The 25,231-nt window shown below is 41.2% G+C and overlaps 2 protein-coding genes and 1 non-coding gene across 10 annotated transcripts; 2 read left to right on the top strand and 1 right to left on the bottom strand.

The window, feature by feature from the left end:
• Nucleotides 1-5,889: 5,889 nt before the first annotated feature.
• On the bottom strand, nt 5,890-20,849 carry bag5 (BCL2 associated athanogene 5). 7 transcript variants are annotated; one of them, XM_029460036.1, is made up of 3 exons: nt 20,820-20,849; nt 13,000-13,896; nt 5,890-12,086 (listed from the first exon to the last, which is right to left on the bottom strand). In XM_029460036.1, exons 2-3 carry the CDS (start codon nt 13,860-13,862, stop codon nt 11,546-11,548), a joined length of 1,404 nt encoding a protein of 467 aa, XP_029315896.1. In that variant the 5' UTR covers nt 13,863-13,896; nt 20,820-20,849; the 3' UTR covers nt 5,890-11,545. The 7 variants fall into 7 exon arrangements, with proteins under 7 accessions (XP_029315896.1, XP_029315895.1, XP_029315892.1 ...); XM_029460035.1 differs by lacking the exon at nt 20,820-20,849 and adding an exon at nt 20,450-20,769; XM_029460032.1 differs by lacking the exon at nt 20,820-20,849 and adding an exon at nt 17,882-20,089.
• Nucleotides 19,590-25,106, top strand: coa8 (cytochrome c oxidase assembly factor 8). Of its 2 annotated transcripts, XM_029460042.1 has the most exons (6): nt 21,528-21,603; nt 21,784-21,922; nt 22,159-22,354; nt 23,257-23,320; nt 23,868-23,958; nt 24,959-25,106. In XM_029460042.1, the coding sequence occupies exons 2-6, from the start codon at nt 21,810-21,812 to the stop codon at nt 25,074-25,076; spliced, it is 582 nt and encodes a 193-aa protein (XP_029315902.1). In that variant the 5' UTR covers nt 21,528-21,603; nt 21,784-21,809; the 3' UTR covers nt 25,077-25,106. The 2 variants fall into 2 exon arrangements, with proteins under 2 accessions (XP_029315901.1, XP_029315902.1); XM_029460041.1 differs by lacking the exons at nt 21,528-21,603; nt 21,784-21,922 and adding an exon at nt 19,590-19,810 and having other exon boundaries at nt 22,157-22,354.
• Nucleotides 23,435-23,577, top strand: LOC115027971 (small nucleolar RNA SNORA79). The gene has a single exon (XR_003834467.1). It is a non-coding gene; the product is annotated as a small nucleolar RNA SNORA79 (small nucleolar RNA).
• Nucleotides 25,107-25,231: the final 125 nt, after the last annotated feature.

The following is a 25,231-nucleotide window of genomic DNA, read 5'->3' as shown; positions in this document are numbered from 1 at the left end:
AACGAGGTGAGCTCTCTGGCCTGGACTCAATGAGGTTATGTAAATTCTGTCTCAACTGGAGCGTAATGTCCTTTTCTCCAAATGTCTCACATCCTCGGGTCAAAGCAGCCGAAAACACAGAGAAGTCCGTCTTCTTTGTTTGAATCCCTCGTCTAGTTGGAGGAGAAGTCTGCGAGGATGAGAACAAATCGTCAGAGTTTAGTTACAGACACAAAGTTGGAAGTCTTTTTTATTCTGGTTGCATTTTTTAAAAGTTAATTATGTCATTACTTGGGGATAACACATTTCCTCACAGGATACATGTCTCATTATCTTGAGATTAAAGATTACAGATTACAGATTACAGATATAAACATGTGCAGCCTTTGAATTGAACATTGTTTTGTGAAAAGTCATTTTCACTGACTGGATTTTATGCGTAAGAACAGGAGAAGATTCATATTTAAAATCTCAACGACTCAAATGTCCCACCTGCGCCCCCCCCCCAAACTGACGCTGCATAAACTCTGTTAACTCACTGACTTTCTCTCAGGGCCGACAGGAGATAACAACGAGCCTCCAGCTGTCGTCCTGAGCTGCAGCTGAATACTTCATTCTTCAAGGTCTCCAGCTAAATGAGTCACACGAACACAGTTACAGCTGACAGATGGCCGTCGGACCAGCGCCAGTATCTCCAGTTCAGTCTGCTGGGTGCTTCACTTTCCCCCGGTCCTCCCCTGAACCCATCTGTGAAATGCTGTGAAGTTAAAACCCCTCAAACTGATGAATGTTTTACTTTCTTGTGTGTGAAATCACCAACATATGGGTCGTATGAGTAGGTTTAAAGAATATGAGCACGCTAACATGCTGGTGCTTAGCAGGAATAACGTTCACCATCTTTAGCTTTGCATGCTAACATTTGCTAACGTGCAGCCGAGGCTGACGGGAGTGCCATCAGTTCTGCAGGAATTTAAACCAAAGTAGGACTGCAACCCATAATTATGTTTTATTCACGATAATGTACCAGTTTTCTTTTTTATTAAAGATTTGGTCGATAGGAATGTGAAGTATTTGCAGATATTTAGTGTTAGACGATTCAAATGTTGGCCAGATGATTGGTGGAATTCATCCTCTGGGGACTCTGCATGCGTTTAGCAGATAAGCAAACATGTCCACCTCATAGTGGAGCTAAAGGAACGGGATCAGCACAGTCAGCAGGTTTCATCCTCTGAGGAACATGAATACAACATTTCATAGCAATGCATCCAATAATATCGGTGGTGGACCAACGATATATATATATAGGTTATTTACAGTGTGTGTGTAGTGCGTATAAGATCATTCACAGATGTATTCAATGCAATTCCTCCTGTTGTGTTAAAGTAGAAAAAGGAACCTCTCGGGTCTCCAGACTAAAGGATTATTCTTTGAGTTGTTGAGGAAGATTTAGTTTTTGTTTTGCGTGGACATTGAGTGCAGCTGTGTTTATTCTACCATGCTAACAAGTTCACACTCCACAACATTAAGCAGCATGGAGCTGACGTGCTGGAGAGAACATCAGAGAGGAGGACAAACTGGAGTGTTTGCTATTAAAAGTTATATTTTACAAACTGTATTCTTCTCTATGTTTTGCAGAAACATACAATGCAAACATTGTGGATCATCCAACCAACAGTTTTTGACAGAATGTCGACGTCAAGTCCGCAGGCTTCGTCCTCTGGGGGACATCACATGACTAAAGATATACATGTGTTGTCACATGTGATCACATGGTCTGCTTTGGAGCGTTACTCTGAACATGAACATGGGAGCATGTCCAATGTCAAACCCACTGAATGGATGCCGGTGCTCCTTGTATGTGCCACGCAGGTCAAACAGATTATAAAGCATTATATTTTAACCCCCTCAGCCCTGCAGTCATGGCAGCTTACTGTAATCGATGCAGGCTTTTCTCACCCAGTAAAGAGGCTCTGGGAATATTACACAACCCTCCTCCTCATCTGGTCCTGCACCGCTGCACAGCTGACAGCGCCAGGGACTCTGCTGCATACTGCATGACATAACCATCCACACATCACACTGTCCTCCCTTCATCTCTGTGTTAACCCCCTCCCCCCACTCTCTGCATCTCTGACTATCTTCAGACATGCACTCCGTTTATTAATAGTATTCATCTTCAGGCTCTGCAACACACTCTTGCACTGCTCGGAGTCTCATGCATTCATCCATTTTCTCGGCCCAATCTGGATGTTATGTTCGTCGTGACGTAACACTCAGCACACAGTAAACACACGGCTCGTTCTTCATCTCTGCATGTTTATCCCCCTGCTTCCTCCTCCTGGTGCTCTGCAGAGCAGCTGTCTGACTCCATCGGGTCACGTTTGTAACAGACTTACAAAGCCAGGAAATATAAATAAAATGTTGTGTTTGACTGATGCGACTTTGTTACGTGACTCTGGTTTAATCATAATATACATATACGTATATCCAGACGTGACTCCAGCCACAACTCTCTATCAGGGGAACCAAAAGAGCTAACATTAGCAAAGCTATAGCTAAAGATAATAAGTGGCTAACGTCTACAGTTAGATAGGAGTATTTTAAAACTATTAGATAAATAGATTGTGCAGACATTCATGATACTAATATAATAATATGATCACTAGTCGATGGGAAATTGAGGATTTTGCTGATTTTCTTTGTCTTTTATTCAGAAAAACAAGCAATTTTACTTTTCTTCTGATTTTGTAGACAACAGAATGAACTCTTTACGTCATTTTTGTATTAACCAACAAAGAAAAATAATTATTAGTTTCAGCCATTAATCACGTAGGTTCATGTCTGTCATGTATCTTGAGAACTACAATTACTAGACAACAAACTACATTTCCCATGTCCTTTACATGACACAGCACAGGTTTGATCTCCTTATGTGATCGGGTCAAACATTTGTCCTGATGAGGATTTAAAGATATTAGCAAATACATTTCTGTTTAATAAGATTATTTACAATTATTAGTGCAAAATAAGTGATGTTTTACTTTGATGACTTAAAGAGGTTAAAATCAATACGGTCAGTGTGTTCAAGTCTTGGTCATTTAAAACCTGACACGAAGCTTTTCTAAACGAAGCTTCCTTCATGTTTGAACTGTACAGGTGTTGTTTCCATATGTTGTGCTTTCTGAATATTAAATGATGACCTTTATGTCATTCTCAAAGTTAACTTCCCCACAAACAAAGATGGCGGAGATCTTGTCACATCACAGTGACCGCAAGAACGTGTAGCCTTGAAAAAGTTCAGTGTTGGTGGAATTATTCAGGTTTGTCACTTCACACTGTGAAAATAATAAAAATCCTGCATTTAAAAACCTTATTTAAGTAAAGATATGTAAGTATGAGGACGTAACCCTCCACATGTTCTTCTCCTGGGGGATTAATAAAGTCATTTTCTTTATTATTTCTCATTACACATGAACATTTACCACATTCCTGATTTAATTACAATTTATTTACAATATTATATATGTTATATTTTACTCATACATTTAACTTTGCACTATTATATGTTCTAGATTCCCTTTTTTTATCTGGGATTTTCTATTTATACATATTTATTATTGTGCATGTGACAATAACTCATTTAAAACGTGGTTTCAAAGTACAATACTTTGAGATGTCGTGGAGTAGAAGTAGAATGTAGCATCAATGACAGTACCTGAGTAAATGTATTTAGTTACCCCCCCTCCCCCCCCCTGTAAAGGGTTCATTAATGTCCTTCCTGCTGCCTGTAGGTCATCACAGCCTTGATGGTATTGACGTTGATGCAGTGAAATGTTCAGAGCGTTTATCACAACCATGTTACAGATTATGTAATCAACACAGACTCACTGAGAGATAACACACCACTGTCTGCTGCCATCAACACTGTGTGTGTGAGTGTGATTGTGTGTGTGAGTGTGTGTGTGTGAGTGTGTCTGGAGCCTCGCCCAGAGCCGCTGAGTCCTTCCACACGCCCCCTGCTGCTGCCTGCAGAGCTGAGCACGTGGCGCCCCCTGGTGGCTGTGTGTGAAACAGGGATGTCCCATGTGAAGCTGTAGGTTTCACTTTCAAGGTATTTGCTTTGATGTTTTGATGCAAAGTTTCCCCCAAAACTCCTCTTTTTAAACATTTCAATGCCTTTAATGTAATGACGTCATCATGTTACACCTAAAAACTAATTCCAACACGTTTTGGCTTCAAAACCAAATAATGCACATATTAAGAAGAAATAAAAAATACAGGTAAAGTACTGAAAAAGTATATAAATATAAAATATAAAATATAAAATATAAAATATAAAATATAAAATATAAAATATAAAATATAAAATGTAAAAATATAAAAATATAAAAATATAACATAAATATAGAATAAAAAATAACATTACAAATATGAAAAAATACTATAACAAATATATACAATAGGACTTTTAGTGCAGAATGTGCAGAAATGTATACATAGAAGATGTGCAAAAGTTCACAGTAAAGAAACATTTCTACTACTCTCTACAATGACAATAAAGTTTCTTGAAGCTCCACCTCCACCTACAACAGTAAAATCCTGCTTTTACATTAATGCACGAGTATAAATATAATATATAATAATATAAAAGTCACAGGGGACACCTTCCTACTTGTAATACTTTAAGTACATGTTCCATGTCAGTAAAGGATCTGAATACTTCCTCCACCCTTGTGCTCGTGTAACTCTGGTGATGGAGGGCGGACGTGAGCTGGAGCTGAGAGAGACTCCATGTTGGTGAAAGGTCACGTAATCCCACACATGGAGAGAAGTCTCTCTGTGGAGGCGGCCCGGAAAATGTGACCGCTTGTCCAGTTTCCTCCCTGGTGTTATCATCACTGGGAAAACCCCACAAACCTCAAGGTGGTGGGGGAAGTATTCAGATCCTTTACTGCAGTAAAAGTACTTATTAATTAAAGTTTTATGTAATGGACCGACACGAGACAAAAACAAGTGTCGTGTGCAAATGTGTTCAAGCCCCTAAATAAGATCTGGTGCCTCCAATTATCTTCAGAAGTCACATAATGAGTTAAATGTGCAATCTGATTGTCACACGATCGAACTGAGCAACATTAAATCCATTATTATAAATAATAACAACAACAAACCTGGCAACAAGGTGGACCGGTAATCACAGAGGCAGCAAAGAGACACAGATATCCCCTGAAGGAGCATCCGACGCAGAGCTGGGCTTTGTGGGAGAGCGGCCATCGCTCAGAGAGAGTGACTGGAGTCTGGTGGCTTTAGCGGGAGCACAGATAAGAGCGCCACTGACAGGAAGGTGAAGCGCTGAATCTATTCTAATTGATTTGTTTAGATGTTCCCTCGTGCTCAGCTTGTGTGTTGCTACTGTTTCAAACGGGCCGCGTGCCGACCGCCATGTGCTGCAGGGGAAATACACTTAACTGACACCTGAAAGCTCTCCCTTTAACATGCTGCACTTGTTCTGGAGCTTTCTAACGCATAACATGGTCTTCATCAGCACATAACTAACTGAGCACTTCTTGGGAGTGAATGCATGTAAAAAAGCAGATGTTCTCAGAAGTGCAAGCGTCACTGTGAGCTCACAGGTTTGATTCCTGCAGCAGACATGTGTCCTGTCAAAGTGCCCTTGAGCGAGAGACGCCGGACCCCCTCCTCCACCTGCTCCGAACGAGAGCATCAGCTAAAACTTTAATGCCGATGTTACAGCAGGGAGTTTGTGGTGCGTGAAATGTCTTGTATCCCGCTGCGTCCCTGTATGTTCTCTCACAATAACCGTGAGTCTGCATTTTAAAAGTTTGTGATTACCTTTTAAATACTAACTGGTCCGTGTTCTCAGGAGAGCGGAGAGGAATAAACACACACACATTAACATAACACTGATCAAGACACGCAGTCTTTATTTTGCAGTGGGAATACAAATTCAAAACACAACCATCCATGGAGCATTCACACGACTTCTCTTTGTCCAGTCTCAGTGTGCTTCTTTTGTACAAGCGCGTCTCGAAAGGGAGAAACAGCGAAAGCCCGTCACAATCAATGCAGTTAAAGGCGACTTCAGAAAACACATTTTTGATAAGAAACAAAATGCAAAACCACAGAACACATTCCTGTCATGTGCAGAAAGAAAGGCAAAGCAGTGACCGAGGAACATGAAACATAAATGTGCATAAATAAAACTCAATAAGGAGAATGTCTTCCACCTCCTGGCGGCTTCCATCGTCTTCGCTTTCCAACATCCTTCATGCTTTTTCATACATCGCCACATTTAAACAATCGACCTTCGAGCGAGATGTTGCACCAGCTACATGTAAGTCCCGACGAAGCGGATCAGTTGCTATAACAGTTATACGAGATGTCGCTTTCACGTCTACGCTAGATATGACGCTACGGTTAGCAGCCGGCTACATTAGCTTAGCATAAAGACTGCAAACAGCTAGCCGAAACTGATTTTAAGATTTGTTTTTAAATGTATGAGAAAACCTGAAACCCCAAAAAATAAAAAGAAGAAGAAGAAGAGGTATAAGATAAGAAAATATAATAGTATTTGTTGCATTAGTAAAGCAGTTGTGGAAGAAGTATTCAAATCCTTTACTTTAGTAAAAGAAGCAAAATCACAGAGTAGAAGTCCTGCATTCAAACTCTCAAAGTGAACATGACGACGTCTCTGTGCTGCTTGCATGTATTTTAATGCAGGAAAATGCAAACGTGGTGCAAAATTGACGCCTTTCTATGCAAACGAGCTTCAATGCAGAAGCTGTGAAACAGTGAACAGAGCGGCGCTGATCGCCACACGCTCAGACGACAGAACAGAGGATGTGAGATGTGCACTTGTGTTGAGTAAATCTACTCAGTTACTTTCCACCACTGAAGTACAGACGGTGCAAACTAACGCTTTGTTGTCAAGCTCAAAATCAACTGATCTTTAAACTGCCACCTGACAACAAGCTCAAACCAAGCAGCAGCGAGGAACGTGTCTCGAACGTGTGTTGAGCTGATCTTTAAACACCGATCGTGTCCGCACGTCCCCACACCATCGTCCTCGCATTCTCCCGGGGACTTTAAGGTTTCTGAACTTTTTGGTACGATGAAATACAGAAGACAAAACGTTCCAGTCGTCACTCGCTCCATTTGGTGTGAATGTATCGTCCTGTAAAGGGCTGGTAGACACGTGTGTGTGTGTGTGTGTGTGTGTGTGTGAAAACAAAGTTATTTTAATTTTAGGATAATTTTAAATGTGTCAAATCCAAACTCACTAACTAATCACTGATCTCACTGTTTAAAGTTTCCACACGAGCAGTTTTAGAATGATCTACTCACTAAATATCATATTTTGAAGGTTAAGTTTCGTAATATTCTACATTTTTGTTCTTGTCAACAAATCCCAAAACCACCCGTGAGCATGTACTAACATGTATTTAGTGAAGGATCTTCTTCCTGTCAGAGCTCAGCTGTTAAACACATCAATGACACGTTAACGTGCACAAAGTATTCCAGTTTTGCACATATTCTGAAAGACAATACATTCTTCCCCCCCATGACGTGCGTCCTGCAGCGACGCCCTTTAAATGATTTAAATGTTTCCTTTTCCCTTTTTGCAAAACTGGGATCAAGCTTTTTTTATTTTTTATTACAACTATGCACGAGAACAGAGCGAACTCACGTGGGATTACAACTTCCTGTTCCTGGCTCTGTCACGTGACTTCCATTTGGAAAGAGACGTCTGTAAAGCAGCATATTGTTTAGTTTGAGGGAACTCGACCTCCCGGCACGTCTTAATCAATAAATATTATATTCGGTATAAGAACTAACTTACAACAGAATATTGTCATCTTCTGCTAACAGTGGAATATTAATGTAAATGTGGTAAATGAGTTCTTTCATTACGATGAACACACACTGTGGTGTAACTACCACAAACACATGCTGGATTAATCCGCCGCTGAAAGTAGTCCCTAAGAAATGCACCAGTTCCTCCCGTTTAAAAGCTGGTGACCTAAATATGAAACTGTGTGTTTGACCTGTTAGTTAAAGATTTGAATTTAGTTTGTTGGTTTTGGGATTTCTTGACAATAACAAACACATTAAATGTAAGGATGTCTTGCATTAACCTTCTTTCAGACCGATAAAATCCTTCCACGTGTGCATACGACCACCGAAATGCATCATAATACTTTCATCAAATCCAATTCGTGATCATTTAGAAGTGAATTTGTTGTAAGTCTACAGTCCGTTTATACATACAGCTCTTCACAAGAGAAGTTGTTGTGTTTGGGAACTTGCTTCCTGCAGCGGAGCTTTCCCTCACTGCCATCCTTTTTAAGTTTGTACTTATGAACCACAGAGTATAAACTTGCATCGCTGCCAGAACGCCCACTCACACGGAGGCGCCACTAACGATGAGTAAAATAAATGAAAAACAGAGGCTTCAAGACACTATGAGACAAAAAGTAACGTTTCCTTTATGCAGTGTAAAACCTTTGATAAATTATTCAAATGAATGTTTAAAATAGAAGCAATTTACAGAAATGCAATGACTAAATACATTTATATATGTATATTATATATAAATGACTGCATACAGAGACGAGCACGTGAACTTAAGGTGTGTCCGGGTTGGTTTGGTCTGAGAGAGCATAAGGTTGGCTGTGAGAAAGCATCTGTTGCAGCAGCAGCCGGGCAGACGGACGAGGTTTCGTGAACTCTGTTTAATCTAATTCTCCCCCGGATGAGTCAGCGTCATTACCCAGGAGGCCGCGCTGCAGGCTTTGTGCCAGAAGATGCTTCCAACTGCAGCTTAATGCACATAAAGAGGGTCTGTGGGAGTTCACCGAGAGGTTCCCGTCTCCTTTCTTTAAATACAAAGTGTTGATGCGGAACGACTTTCTAGGCAACAAGTCTTCGCTTCAGCGTTGCCGTTTTAAATCACATTGAGCAACTTGTTGCAGGCGAACTGTCGAGACATTTGACATGTTGCGTTTCATACCGCGAGCAACAAGTCAGAGGAAAACCATTCCCACACAGCTGAGAGCACAGGGACACACCTCTCTCACTACCGACGGATTAAAGACCAAAGAATCTGACACTTCACCTCGAGGTCCATTTAGTGAAATGACGGAAGAAGTATTCAGATGTTTTACCTTTAAGTTCTTTATATTGTGTATTATTGGGAATCTGCACAGCAACTAAAGTTATTAAATCATAATAAGAGAAGTATATTCGCCTCTGAGATGTACGACAGTAGTTGTACTCATTTTTATGGAGCTTTCTATCAGATAACATGGTTTTCATCAGCAGCTTGGTGTGAATGAAGACGATCTGACCTTTTGATTCAAAGTTCATTCTTGACTTTATAAACATAACACCTGCCAACGTAACTGAATACAATTAAAACATGTTAAAGAGTTCCTTTCAGCTGCTAAATGTTTAAATATAATCAGAACATGTGGCATGTAAGTAAACCCTGAACTCTCAACATAATGCTTTAGTATCATAAAGATAAAGAAATACTAAGAGTCTTTATTTAGATAAAGTTTCTCTTTATAATATTTATCCATAAGATTGAGGTTTGAAATTCAAATTCTGCAGAAATGTCTCTAAAAACAACCGCCATTTTTCTTTTTCCTTTCTTTTCAAAGGTCAGCAGGAAGCTGTGACGTTAAATAGTCGGTTAATTACTTTGTTTTGTCCTTTTGTATTTCGTGTCCTGTTGCCAGATTGATTTGGGAGTCGGAGATCGGCCCCTCGGCGGTTTGCCGTGTGAAAGCACGCGGTGACTCATTTTATTGCCTGCTGCAAAAGAGGCGTTGTCATCCTGTGTTACAAAAACAAATGAGCGACCAGCCCACCTCCCTCGAGTCACCTCGAGTCTTTCATCACCAGGGAACAAACACTGATTCCAAAAGAGCCTCAATTTCTGACTAGTGCAAATTTCTTGTGGCGATAAAAAGCCAAGGTGCTCTCCACAAACACATTCAGCACTTCAGATACATATCAAAATGAGCAGCCGCTTGCTTCTTTATTCATCACAAGGCTGCGTTTTCATACACAAACCGGTACACAGGGACGGGTGAAAATAAAGGCACAGAGATTTTGGACTTTCTCCTCCAGTCCTCCCCTCCCACCGCGTCGAGCAGCAGCTTCGAGAGGTTTCTACAAGGCTCTGTCGACTGCAATCACCGTCAAGCGTCTCTACCGCACAGGACCCGACTGCTGGCCCTGCGAGCTTCAGCCTTGATGTGTCAATCCAGAGGATATCACCGTCTCCACCTCCCTCCCTCTCCCCGGGGGACCTCGCAGTCGCACTTCTCCAGTCAGTAGAAAGCAGTGGGTAGAAACAAAAAGCAGTCGCCTCTTTCTATCTCTGGATGTTTGAAAAGCCTGATCAATTTATAGCCGAGCGCGATCATACAAAGTCACAACAAACATTTGAAACGTATTACAGACTACACAAGCATGGGGGGGGGGGGGGGGAGGAGGTACTTTTATCTTTTAGAAAACATCCTCACAAGATGACAGAGTTCTCAGTTTCCTGCAAACTTTATCTGCATCGTCGTTTGACAACGACAGCTGCAGGATTTTACAGTCGTGTGAATTTGGAGCGAGCCCAGAGACACGGAGGGGACAAACAAACACGCAGTGGAGCGTGACCCGACGTTAATAATGCAAACTGTTTGAACACAGATCGGCAGGCGTTGATACCAGCGTGATGTTTGTGGGAAACACCTCAGCTGCAATCCTCTGTTTCACTGCAGAAGACATTTCTTCTCTTTGCCAAATAGACCAAATTTGATTTCAATACAAAACTGCAGCAAAGAGTAAAAAGAAGAAACGCTCCAGGAATTGTTTTGATTCTCTCTGATCTCTCCGAACCAACAGGTACAATCTGGTGCGAGCTGGTAGCCGCGTGGACGACTCCCTAAGTAGGTCACTGTATTTAACATGCATTGGGTTTCTCTATTAGCAACTCAGATTAATCAGGCCAGACGGGGAAGTCACTGCGAAGCGATCCATCACACTTTATCGATATCAAGTGCAGTCTGGAGGATACGACCAGGCATTATTATAGCGCTTTAGCAGCAGGCTTTAACACACACACACACACACACACACACACACACACACACACACACACACACACACACACACACACACACACACACACACACACACACACACACACACACACACACACACACACACACACACACACACACGGGAGATTTAAAAAGAAAATCTTCAAAAGCACAAAAGAAAATTATAATTCAAAGTGTGTTTCACAAAAGGAGTTCTGTGTTCTTCTCATCAGGATCGGCCACAACTACCACAAAGAGACGAAAGAAAAGCGCTGCTGCAGTGCATTCTGGGGATTTGAGTCAATATTTACAGCCCGTGGAATGATAACGCACAAGTTTGTAGTTTTTTTTTTTTAAATTTACACACATTTATCAGCTCCTTTCATTCCTGCAGCGACGTCCCATCCGGTGTCTCCGCCTCGCCACATGGCTCCCAGCGTTTATATGAATCAATACTCCCACTCGTCCGTCTTCATGTCCAGGTAGTTGAGAATGTTCTGGGCGAACTTCACCGCCTGCTTCCGCGCCATCTTGGTGGTCTCGTCGCCCTGCGGGTCCACGGCGTCCAGCGCCAGCAGCTGTTTGGTCAGCAGCTCCTCCAGCAAAATGTAGCTCTTATCGACCCGCTTGCCGTCGAAGCCCAGCGCCTGAGCCTGGAGGTCCGAGAGGCTGCCCAGGACCAGCCACACGGACCGGTGCGCCGGGTGCTCGCTGGGGCCGGGCTGGCGGCGGGAAAGAGCCTCGCGGAGGTCCAGGAAGGTGATGATGGCTTGGACCTCCACCACGGCGCGGCGGCGAGCCTCTCTGATGCACGGGTTCTTGGCCGTGTCCACCTGGTCCAGGTGTGTGAGGAGGCTCTGCAGCTCGGCTTTGGGCCTGAAGCTCACATCCCCCATCACGCAGTGCCGCAGGACGCCCTCTCGCAGGTGGGAGATGTGAGCTCGCACCGCCTCGATCTCACGGATGGAGTTGTTCTGCCCCAAGTCGTACCTGAAGACACGAACACCGAATCACTGATTGGAAAACTCGTATATATACGAATATATTTAGGTAAACATTATATATAGTGACGCTTCCCGCCATAGAGCTTATATTTACTTCATCCTCCTGCAGCCAACGCCATCTTATGTTCATGTACATGTATTCATTGTTACTGCTGTTGTGATTACACGCCACTCATCACTTTTATTATTGCAACTTAACATTAATATTTTAAGATGCACAATTGTCGTATGAAGCACTTTAAAAATAAAATTAAAATCGATGCAGCAGAACCAGAAAGTTACGCATTCTTCTTAATTGTCAGAATTTGGAGCCTACATTACCCATAATGCAACTAGGACACAGTTTGTTTTTAGATTTGAGTGTGTTATGACCCCTACTATTACTAACTAATACTACTTTTATATCTTTTTTTAATGTGTGCAGTATTACTTCCAAACAGACTTTGTCTCGCAAAAACAAAAACAATCTTCTTTTCCATTAATGTTTATTTTCAGTGCAGCAAACTTTAGTTTTTTAACTGTAACTTTTGAAACCCAAAACTCGGCTGCACAAAGACAAACATGTGAATGCAGTAACACTTGAATACGTGCTCGAGTCTGCAGCTCTACATAACAAAGTACTCGGTATTATAATTAACATCCGTGCTTCTCGCAGGACTCAAATCACAATTCAACAACAATCCTCAGTCCCTCCCCCAACACACCAACACACACCAACACACACAAACACACACAAACACACACCGACATCAGAGCATGAGCTGTGACGCACAGGACGTGTGTAAGTGGTACTTCCTGTTGGGAAACTTGTTGATACAAATCTGCACTAGAGATGAAACTAAGACAAAACAACGATTTAGACGATAAATAGTTTTGGGTGTCGCCGTGATCCAGCCTACCTGCGCGTCTCGTCTCCCTCCCCCTCCAGGTCCAGATGTTTCAGCAGCCCGTTTATCTCCTCCACGACCTGTTTCCTGTAATTTCTGATCGCCGCGTTGCCGGAAACATCCAGAGCGTCCAGATCCACCTGCATCTCCGTCAGGATCCGTGACAGGTGGGCGCAGCTGTCCCTCCCGCTCAGACCCATCAGCAGAGCCACCAGCTGACTGCGCGCCACGCTAACCTTCACCATCACCAGGTTGATGCGGTTCACGGCCTCGTGGGTTTCCCCCGACAGCGGCAGGGAGAGGGTCTGCTGCTGCGTGCGCCCTTCTACCACGTCCTGTACGGCGCACAGGCGTGTCAGCGCCCGGTAGCGTGCCTTGCGTAGAGGCACCCTCCCTTCGGTCTTGACTTGGGTGAGCCTCAGGATGATCTCCTGCAGAGCGTCCACCAGCTCGTCGTTTATTTCAGCCACGCCGCCGGACCGCTGCGGTGCCACCACGCGGTCGTCCACCAGCTGCCGCGCCTCGTTGCTCAGATCCTCGATGGCCACGCGGGACGGATGAGTGCCGTTCTCCTCCAGGTAGCGCAGGAGGCCCTCCACCTCCTGTGCTGCTCTCTTTCGCGCCCCCTGCAGCTCCGGTTTGCCCTCCGTGTCCACCTGGTCCACGTCCAGCAGCAGCCGCGTCAGCTCGCGCTCCAGACGCTTGTAGTCGCGGTCGTTCTGCAGGCCGCTGAAGGTGCAGACCTGAGGCCCCAGACACTGCACCTCCTTCTGGACCTCGTACAGCCGCATCATGGCAGGGTGCTGCTGATGATACGACTGCTGCTGCTGCTCCATCGGATGTTGTTGCTGATGCTGTGGGCCGCCATGGTCCATCCTCTTCCCACCATCAAAGGGCTTCCCAAACAGGCTGGAGAAACAGAGAGAAGAAGAAGCAGGAAAGGAAAGTCAGAACAATGAGCAACAACTCAGAGCAGAGTCTCAGCAGAGCTAACATTGTTGTGTACTGGCCAGAATCAGTGGATTACTTCTAACGTTTCTTTTCAGATATTTCCAGCCCGCTCTGGATGAATGGGACCTCCAACTAGTGTCTGGATCGCTGCCAGAGCAGCTGGCACGAAGACAAACTGCATCCTCAGCCAAACGTTCAAATATCCTCCAACTCCAGAGGAATTCACAACAACCTGGTCACATGTAGACGTGATTATCTGCGCAGTATATAGCTTTTATAAACCTTCAATGTCAACTTTCTTTAATAATATAATATAAGTAATATCGCGATGTTCAACGTTATCGCTTCGTTTCCTATTTACGTGCAACCCTACTATTAACCTTGTCCTCACATGCTGCGTAATGTATACATAATGTATATTTCTGCATCTTCAGTGGGAACAAAAGCCTCAACATTCCTGCGTTATAACACACGACCGTCTGATGCAAACACAATGGAGACGGTCGCCCACTCTGGCAGCGGAAAGAATCTAATCATCATATGACGGATAAAGTGTTGTATCTCCGATGTGCAGGCAGTTCTGTCACCCTTAACATGTCAGGAATCCAGCCTGGCGGCTAAAGATTCTTTAAACAGGAAGATAATCCATTGTTATATGCGAGCAGTCCTGACGCTCTACCCCGGCGCTGTCACTTCCCAACTCTCTGCTGGTCTCCAGTCGTGTTAACCAGCCTCATGTATCCGGATACACGGGAACACGAAACCTGCTCGACTTGTTGCAGGTTCAGCTTGTAAAAAAGGACATTTTCTTTGTATTCCTTGTGAGGTTTTTGTCAAACTGTATTACAGACGTCTTGTGCTTTTTTACAATAATTCTGATACCAATCAGCCAACATTCATGTTTTTACAAAGAAGAGAAACTTATAAGTGCTGCAGGACTAACTACAAGGTGACACCTTTCTAAATTACCTCCTAAAAACTGTGCCGATACTGATGAGTAATAAGATCAAATCCACTAATATATATACCGGTATATATATATATATATATATTTATTAATAAATATATAGATATATATATATAATAATATATATATATATTATATATATATATTTATAATAATATATATATATATTAATAAATATATATATATATTTATTAATAAATATATATATATATTTATTAATAAATATATATATATATTTATTAATAAATATATATAATATATATATATATATATATATATATATATATATATATATATATATATATATATCAGCCAAGCCGATCACTCCTTTATAGCATCTAACAGAAGCAGAAACTAAAACGTTAAAGACTAATAGCTAAATAAATAAAGATCTAGTTTGAGCTCCAGCGATCCCACCCGGCTGCAGGGATGTGGGAGTGAACTCAGTGTTTCACAGTAACTTTATTTAACCAGGAAATGTCTCAACAAGGATAAAATAAAAAGTCCTTTTTACTGTTAAATTTGGTGCAACAGACTTTTTACCCTGAAGTCAAAATAAAACTTTGTGTTGAGTTACTCTTCACACAATCATGAACAAGGTGTGTTTGACTGGTTTACAACCATTAAATCAAATGAGTACTTAGTATCACTGAGCAGAGTACTATGACACAATAACCCCCCAGTAGACACGCTATAACCAGTTAGATACGGTAAATATGTCCCTTCACATCAAAGTGACTGAAAAGTCTTTTCTTGACCTCTTTCGTTGCTTTTATTTAACTCACATGACACACCAGCTTCAGATTAGACAAGAACAAATGCCCACATTATATATTCATATGAAATTCTTACGCCGTACAAATCAGGCAAGAAAATGAATGAGGTTAACCTACATTTCGTCTCGACAAGAGGAACACCCACATGACAACCATTTCTATTGGTTTCCATCGGGCTGGTTGGCTGACATGATGATCTCTGATCCACGCGAGCAGAATGCAGCCTGCCGATCAGGCTTTACAAACTGAGGAGGAAGTAAACGGACCAACATCCAAAATATGAAAGCAGTCGAGTCTCCACACAGCTGGGGAACGACTTCCCAACTCAACACGACTTAGAAAGATCCCATCAGCACTTCTCAGTCTGAGGAATAACGGGGCTTCTCCAAAGGGAATATTAAAAACAGAATGTCTTTAGCTTTCGGACAAGACAAGACGTCACCTTGAAGCTCTGGGAACCTGTGACAGTTTTTATCCAGAAAATAAAAATCGGCAGATGACTCAATAATTACAATAATTACAATAATTGCAGCCTTAGTTCTCACGATACGTCAGACGGTACCTTGAGGTAAAGACACTTCTGCCTCTGGTGTTGAACACGGAGTTCATTATGAGACAGTATTTATACTGTAGGTCATTCTCTGAAGTTTTACAGAAGAGGGGTGTGTCGGAGAGACAGTCATTGTGTCTCTTTGTAGTGGTTTTGCATCTGTTTGTGTTTGTTGTGTCTCTTTGCAGTTGTTCTGTGTCTTTTTGCAGTTGTTCTGCGTCTTTTGCAGTTGTTCTGTGTCTCTTTGCAGTTGTTCTGCGTCTCTTTGCAGTTGTTCTGCGTCTCTTTGCAGTTGTTCTGCGTCTCTTTGCAGTTGTTCTGCGTCTCTTTGCAGTTGTTCTGCGTCTCTTTGCAGTTGTTCTGCGTCTCTTTGCAGTTGTTCTGCGTCTCTTTGCAGTTGTTCTGTGTCTCTTTGCAGTCGTTTAGCATTTTTCTATTGTTGTTTTACCTCCCGATGTCGTTGTGTGTCTTTGAAGTCTATTCACGTTTCTGTAGTTTTGAGTCTTTCTAGTTGTGTCTCTTTGTAATTTGAATCTTTGTATTGTTTTGCCTCTCGTAGTCACTTTGAGTCTTTCTAGTTGTGTCCCTTTGGTCTTTTAGCAGCATTGTGTTTGTTCTAACTGAACTGTGTGACTTCACAACATTAATGTTAATAACAGCCGCTTCACACAGAGGCTCTGACCCCGACCCCTCGGGGCCCCGGGGGCGTGTGCACGATCAGTAATCCATCCATGATCACAATGCAAACCTCTCGTCTACTGAAATGAAGAACCTCCAGCAATAAAAATTAATTCTTAGGGCTTAAAAATCTAATAAAAAAGGGACAAAGAAAAGAGCGAGTAGAAACATTACTACAATTAATCCAGAAACGCCTACATCAAAGTGAATTTCTATACATCTGCAGGATTACGATAAGAAACGTATTGTAGTGATTTGCAACAGAACATGGCTCAGGGGAGAAGGTTGCATCACGAGACAGGCTGTTAGTCTAAAAGCATGATGGGATTGTTGCATATGAACACAAAGCCCACACAATACGATGTTGTGTTATTCACAGCATCAATAACACTTAATGTAACACGCAGGATTGTGTTACCAGCGTTCCCTAAAGTACTTTTATGTAAGAGGCCGATGGGCTGGGCATTCCCAGAGTTTACATATCTGAGCATTTGGATAATCTCAGCGAAATCCACTCCAGCCTGGCAAACACCTCATCCATTAATGTGATCCAAGAGAGACAAAAGGGAGGCTGTGATGTGATACACGCTGAGATACGTTTGCTAGTAGGGATCTTCCCTCCCATGAGTCACACACAGCATGAACTGAGCTGGAGGTAACATGAAACGAGTCCCCCCCCCCCCACACCTCCCAACATCCTTTGCTTTAAAGTCTTCCCAAAAAAAACCCGTTCAAGCACCTTCCTCTCTGCATGCACCGGTCCTGCACGGATTTGCGCATTATGTCACCATACGAAATCCTATTATTTGGCACTGGTTGCGAAGGTATCTGTGTGAGACGCTTTACTGGAACCAGCACACACACACACACACACACACACACACCTCCGGGTGTGCAGAAAACACCTCGAAGCATCTCCTGTCAGCTGTATCCTCACACACGCATGCACACACACGAGCATTTATTTCTCACCTTTTCAAAACTCCGAACATATTCGCGCACATTTTTCTCTCTTGCTCTCTCTTTCCATCAGCCACAGCAGGGCGGGTTGTGGAGCAAGGTGGCCCCCCAGGTTAACCCCCCCAAAATGCGGGAGAGATGTCGGCGATGCTCCGGCCAGCTTCAGCACCTAACGCCTGACTGACTGCGGTCGGTCGGTCGGTCGGTCTGGTGTGTGTCGCCCCTCCCACAGACTACCAGAGGGGCTTCCTCCACCGACTATCGCTTTAAAACAACTTACTTTACAAATATATATCGTACAGAAGCGTATAGATGTTTTAAAAAGCTATTTTAAATCCAATAAAGCCCCCCGTTTTCCACGTACAGCGCTCTGTGAATGCCATTGTCCGTGCTACCGATGATCACCTGACTCAGCCCCACCTTTACGTTAGCCGAATACTTCCAGCCTTTTGGGGGTTTTAAAACACAAAACTCTGCTTTGTCGCTGTAATACTTTCACCCTTACCTGCATAGCCACCGAACAGCCATCTGAAATGTTGCCGGAAAGTGCGCACCTCCCCTGATTAAAGCTAAACATTAGCCTACCTAGCTACCTTCTAGTAGTTACTTTCCGGCTCACGAACTAACGCGGAGTTTCTCTTCGCTCCATTTGGGGGAACATAAAACCGTTTCACCGACGTTTGTTTCACTTGACGATTCAAAAATGTTAATTAGTGTTTAGTTAAAGTTTAATAAATGTATATGGACGTAGACACAATTACATTAAAGCGTTATTTTGATGTTGATCGACTTAACTATTTTTTAACGCAGTGTAAGTTATGGTCGTTCAACATTAAGTGCGCTCCATTTAGAAGTGTGGCCGTGCCTTTGGCTACGTGGTGGCAAGGGCGGGGAAACTAGTGCCACTTACTTGAGTTATTTGTTGACTTTTGATATTAATGTACATTTTTCTGATAATACTTACTTTTCAGAGGAAGATATTGTACTTTTTACTCCACTTCATGTATTTGAAAGGCTTTAATTACTTTGAAAATGTAGATCATTAATACAATATATTAAACAAATAATATATATTAGATTAAGCTACACAGCAGTATATAAAGTAAGTCTTTTACATTAAATAACTAAGTAGATTTACTCAAGTACTGCACTTAAGTACAATGTTATGCTACTTTCTACTTCTTATTATTTGATGACTTTAGTTACTAGTTACTTTGTTGATGAAGATTTATTGAGTTATATGTGAACATATAATGAGTATATGATGTTGTGCAGTAATTTAAACCGCCCAACAGTAGGCTATAAAAAGTCAAAGAAAATTGTTTTAAAAATGCAACTTACATGTTATTGCATCAATAATAATATTATAATATTATAATATATAATAATAATAATAATAATAAAACAACTAAAGAGCCCATTTGGCTGCATAGTTAGTACTTGTATACTTAAAGTACCTTTTCTTGATTATACTTTTAATTAAGTAAGCTTTTGAATACAGGAGTATAATTTATAACAGTGTATTTTCACTAGCAAAGGATCTGAATACGTCTTCTACCACTGCCTAACAGAATACACATAGTTTGGGAGAAACCCCGCCCGGGCAAGCGCCTGTGAGATTTTCGAGCCCACCTTTTTATTGCGGGAGTCATGTGACCAAACGGAAGGTTGTGCTTGCAGAAGGACATCGACATGAACTCGCATGAAGTAAACTGTAGGTTTATATTAACACTAGCACACTATGTAGTGTAACGTTTACGAAGTATCCTTAAAACGGCGGTTTAGTTTCGGTTAATAAAAATGGCGTCTAAAACAACAGCAGCCTGTTTGACGTGGAGGACGTTCGGTCCTTTCACCCTCCACTCTCCACGCACTTTATCAGCACTCAATATACGGAAGTGTAGCGCCAACCTGGCAACCCAGCGGGACAAAACCCCAAAGGTTTGTACAGTAAATCATAATAACGTGTAGAATATACAATATATAATATATATATATAATATATGTGACTTACAGGAAGTGTTATGTCCTCCACAGCTTCTGTTGTGCAGCAGCATGTGTGTTGTGTTGCTATGATACTGTTGCTGGTGTGGTTGCCATGTTTACAATTATAATGCAGATGTGATGGTTTAGTAATAAAGGTACCATATTAAAAAAAACACTCAATTACAAGCTAAACGTATATGCATTCAAAATCCAGTGGTGGAAGAAGTATTTAGATATTTTAATTAAAATAAATAAAAGTAAAAGTAGTAAATAAATATACATACTCTCTTACAAGCAACAGTCCTGCATTCAAAATGTTAAGATGCACAAAAGTATTAAAAATAAAGGCAAAGTACCAAAAGTAAAAGTATTATGAAGAAGAGTCATTACAGAATAATATACATTGTATTGCTGAATATACTACTGATTATCTTTAAATACTACTGGGCAGTTTAACCTAGGATATAATAATACTTCATAATTTATTTTTTTGTTTTTGTTTTGTATTAATAATATAAATTGCAAAGTAACTAAAGCTGTCAAATAAATGTAGTGGAGTAGAAGTATAAAGTAGCATAACATAGAAATACTCACATTTGTACTTGAGTACATCAAAAGGAAAAGCAGCAAATCTTCATATATTTGAAGCTGGAACCATGAAAACTTATTTAAATTAACTAAAGCTGTAGTAAAAAAGTACAATATTTGCCTCTGAGGTGTAGTGGAGTAAACATATAAAGTAGCAGAAAATGAAAATACTCAAAGTACAGTAGGCTACTTGAGTAAATATACTTAATAACATTCCACCACTGACATCTACTTTAGTAGAGTATCAACATATTGACCCTAAAGAAAAAAACTGCATATTTTCCACAAACATTAACTAAACTGCGAACTGATAGCAGTTTTAAAGATTACATGTACAGTTCAGTGGTGTTATCTGTTACAGGAAGTGTTTTTCTACCTGTTTTCTGCCTTGGCGTTCGTCTCATCCTGCAGTCTGGTTTGAAATGATAAGCAGGTCTGCTGTTTATTTAAACTACGTGACCTCCGTCTGTTTCTGTGCCTGCAAAACTTCAACTTTTACTCAGTTTATTCAAATTAAACTCTTTATTTTCTGTCACAACACCTGCAGAGGGGCACCCTGCCCTTCAGTCAGAACCCTAAACCTGACATAAATGTGTAGTAAAGGAAAAAAAAAAAGAAGCTTTTAGGTTTGCAATGGAGTGCAGTTGCATTATGGGTAATGTAGGCGCCAGGTTTTGAAGTAAGAAGAACTTGTGGAATAAAAAAGAAAACATTCTGGTTCTGCTGCATTGAAGCGGTGCGGGAAAAAACTATACAGCATATAATTATTTTCTGTGGCAATTTTGTATCAATAAACAAACGCCAAGTATCAATCTTTTATTATATGAATTATTAATACAAATAAAACTTTTTGGTAACACTTGCTTTTCCAGTCCACTAGATGGTGCTGAGTTTGTCTGATGAAGTCAGCAGGACGTTGGTCAGTCCAGTCCATAGTTAATTGCAGGGGAGAGAACACATTGCTCTTGGTGTGGCTTGGCTGAAGTGGCTCCTGAGAACACCCCTCTGGTTTTAGCAGAATGGTACAGTCCAATCATCCAGGCCCATCTACTTAACGAGGTGTCAGTCAGCAGCTCAGTCTTTTGGAACCAGAAGGGCTGCCATGCTGACTCATTTCAGGGGTTAAGGACTCGCCATATGCCCGGTTTATTGTGCAGCTGGTAGTTACAGCCTTCATGTCAACATGTTGTGTAATGTAATGTAATGTAATCATGGTGATCTGGTGATTTCCCCCCCCTACTGCATTGATTTTAATCCTTTTTCTTCTTCCATCTGTCGTTCGTGAAGTGGACTGTTGTATGATTGTAATGTTAAATCTGTGGAGTTCTCTTAACTTGCAGGATCTTGCACTCTAGGCCACCGTAGAATGATCTTGTTGGGATTTCAGAGCCTGAAAATGTGGTTTTCTCATTTCTCCAAACACTCTGACCCCAACGAGGTCCAGAACAGCCCATATGAATTGTTATCATTAAATCAGAGGTGCGGAATCTATACAATTTAACTTTTGCCAGTAAATCCTAAAATGAGTTTAATCTCTGCTCAAATGTATGTTGAAGGGTCTTGGACATATTGTCTTCAGTGACTGTAATGTTTAATGTTTGTTTCCTTGTTTCTTGTCTTAAATATTTGTCGTTGTTGCTAAAGGAGCTGCTGTGATGCAAGAAACACAAAGTATCATCGATGGTCGTATAATGTAGCCTCATTTCTCCGTAGAGATCTCCCTACAGACCGGCGGTCAGCTCCACGCACGACTGGATCGGTCCACCGAACCCTCTTTCCAACCTGCGGCCCATCGTTTACCGCGTCCCTGAGAACGAGTCCGAGCTGGAGAAGCGTCTGAGACACCTGAGGCAGGAGACCGAGGACTGGAACCACACCTTCTGGACCAAACAGAACTTCACCTTCAACAAGGTGGGAAATGTTTTCTTTGCTGGAGAACTGCAAAAAGGTTTTAAGAATGAATATTAAAATGAGCTAGTTCACCGTTATGTATGTGCCACTCATTGATTTAACACGGGTTATCTAGCTCTCGTGATTGCACAAGGATTCATGGCCAACAGTTTATCATCAATGTTTTGTAGATTAAATGTGGTTCTCTTGACCTCTGACCTACACTGGGAGGTCAGAGGTCAGCAGAATTATCGGCATGATCCTTGTCGTCATTATTGATGAAACTAGCATCAGTGAATGTTGTGTCCTCTGCATAAGTTCTTATTTCCACCAGCAGAGGGCAGCAGCGCACAATAAATCCACTGTAGAGATTTTAATTCATTTTTAATTTAAATAAGGACGATGCAATTGAATGTAGTTCCAATACAGAGCATGAAACTGATGTGCTATAGTTGTTCATTTCAAACGTATGTCCATACTAGATGATTGTGTATAATAGTAAAAATAATACTTTATTTATACAGCATCTTTTCATACAAGGCTGCAGTTCAAATGCTTTACAATAAAGTGAAGTGTGAATACTGCAGGATAAAACGAAATGCGTAACAAAAGCAGGTACGCTCAGAACAATAGATGTGTAAGGGATGGAAATAAAGACGGTTAAAGGAATTAAAGAGTTTAAAAATGTTCAGTGACGTTGCATCTTTTAGCCTTGGCACATAGTTCTGCTGCATATTTTAAAGGCTGAACTGCTGATGCATATATTCCCTTTGTTCAAAGAAATATGTTCAAAATCTCATGAGGAATTGAAAACCTTGAGTTTGATACTAACAGCGCAGATATTTGTATTTTCTGGGAATTGTTTAGGTTAGGACCTGGAGCGTTGTACTGTCTAAACTTATTTTAACATTTATTCTCTGCAGGAAAAAGATGCGTTCATCTTTTCACAACTGAACTCAAAAGGCTTGACTGTGCGTGATGAGCAAGGTGAGGACATGCCGCTTCTCCGTGTAGTGTAAACACTACTTTAGTAAGAAGAGACTAAATGCTTGACTAGTATTTAGAAAACCTCCTGAATGCTTTTGCTTAAAATGTTTGCGGTGACGTCGGTTCCTCCTCCTGTGTTCAGTGTTTCAGGTGGATTTTACGACGTCACAGAGAAATTCGGGTCTTTTTTCACCCAGAAAGCTTCCGGCTGCAGCCGACGATCAAACGGCTTCCTGGTTTTGCGAGACCCAACAAATAAAACGCATCTTTTTTTTTTATATATATATATATAACTAACTATGCTGAAGTCTGCAAAATGTATCTTGTATCTCCTGTCGCCTCCTTCTTCCTCATCTCTTCACTCTGTCCTTCCTTGCTCCCTTCCTTTCTTCTGTTCTCCCCTTCTTGTCTCCTCGACTCCCCCACCTTCCTCTTCTGTCTCCTCTCCCCTCTTTCTTCCTCCAGCCTATCCTCCCTCACCAAATCTGATGATTTAATGCAATGTACTTTAAAGAGAATACGTTTGTCCCCCCCCCCCCCCTCTCAGGACGCCGCCGGGCCCTGAACAGTGAAGAAATGGCCGTGTTTTACAAAGGCTTCCTGGACACAAACAGAATACGACATGCAAATTATAACAAGTGAGTTGTTTTGCCGCTGGGTATCTCCCAGGGTGCAGCTGGGTATCTCCCAGGGTGCCGCTGGGTATCTCCCAGGGTGCCGCTGGGTGGGTTCATCTTCGTGCTCGGGAGCTGTGGGCTTGAACTGGACTATATATACTGTACCCTGTGCAGAGAGAACACGTGTGCTTTGAAGAGCTTTCTGTGAATTAGCGTTGCAAAGTGCCCGACTGGTTTGACGTTAGTTGAATCCTCCATAAAGAGTTTTCTGCCCACGCGTCACCTCTGCAACTGCTTTTAGTTTGTTTCATCTGTGCGTGGGATTTAAACTTAACTTTTGATTTGTATCTCTTACTAATTGTTGTCTCATGTGATTGTAAATCAAAGAAATAACATTTTCTCCCTCAGGTATTATTGCTCTCTTGGCAGTCTATTTAAATTCTTTATACAAATGTACTTCTAGTATAATGAACCTTTTTTAAATTTAATTATGCAGTGAAATATCAGTTTACTGATTCTTTGTATTAAAATTATTTTAAATGCTTTGTATTCGGGGTGAAATCAACAATTTATATTAATATACAACTAACAGTAAAATTATATATATATATAATTTTACTGTTAGTTGTATATTAATATAAATTGTTGATTTCACCCCGAATACAAAGCATTTAAAATAATTTAAATACAAATATATATATATATATATATATATATATATATATATATATATATATATATATATATATATATATATATATATATATATATATATATATATATATATATATATATATATATATAAAAAAAAAAAAAAAAAAATTGTACCAAAATATAGTTGCTTCAGTCTAGTTCTTATTTTCAAAGCATGGCAATGAAAAGACGTAACGTCACTATATACACCCAGAGACCGAGGGGAAAGGGGACACTCGAGAGGTCGACTGTTTTTATTTAACTCGTACTGCATCACTGGATTTAACCTGAACACACTTCCTCTAAACCGTCTCCTCCTTGTGTTCAGGGAATGGTACCGGCGTAACTTCACCATCACCTTGCTCATGGCCCGAGTCGCCCTGAAGGACATCTGGAGGACTGTTAGTGAAAGACGACGCAAGAATAACGGCACTCCTGCCACATAAATAAAATATTCATCCTGCCTTTTATCTTTACTGCTTTGTTGTGTTCTGTTATTCACATTTGCTGCATGATTTTCCTTCTGTTGGTCCCACAAAGAAACAAAACTTAAAAATATTGGACTGTAAATTGAATTCAAATGATTTAAAATGCATTTTGC

This window comes from Cottoperca gobio, chromosome 22, assembly GCF_900634415.1.
Source record: "Cottoperca gobio chromosome 22, fCotGob3.1, whole genome shotgun sequence".
Classification (NCBI taxonomy): Eukaryota; Metazoa; Chordata; class Actinopteri; order Perciformes; family Bovichtidae; genus Cottoperca; species Cottoperca gobio.
This window is presented reverse-complemented; position numbering and strand designations above follow the sequence as displayed.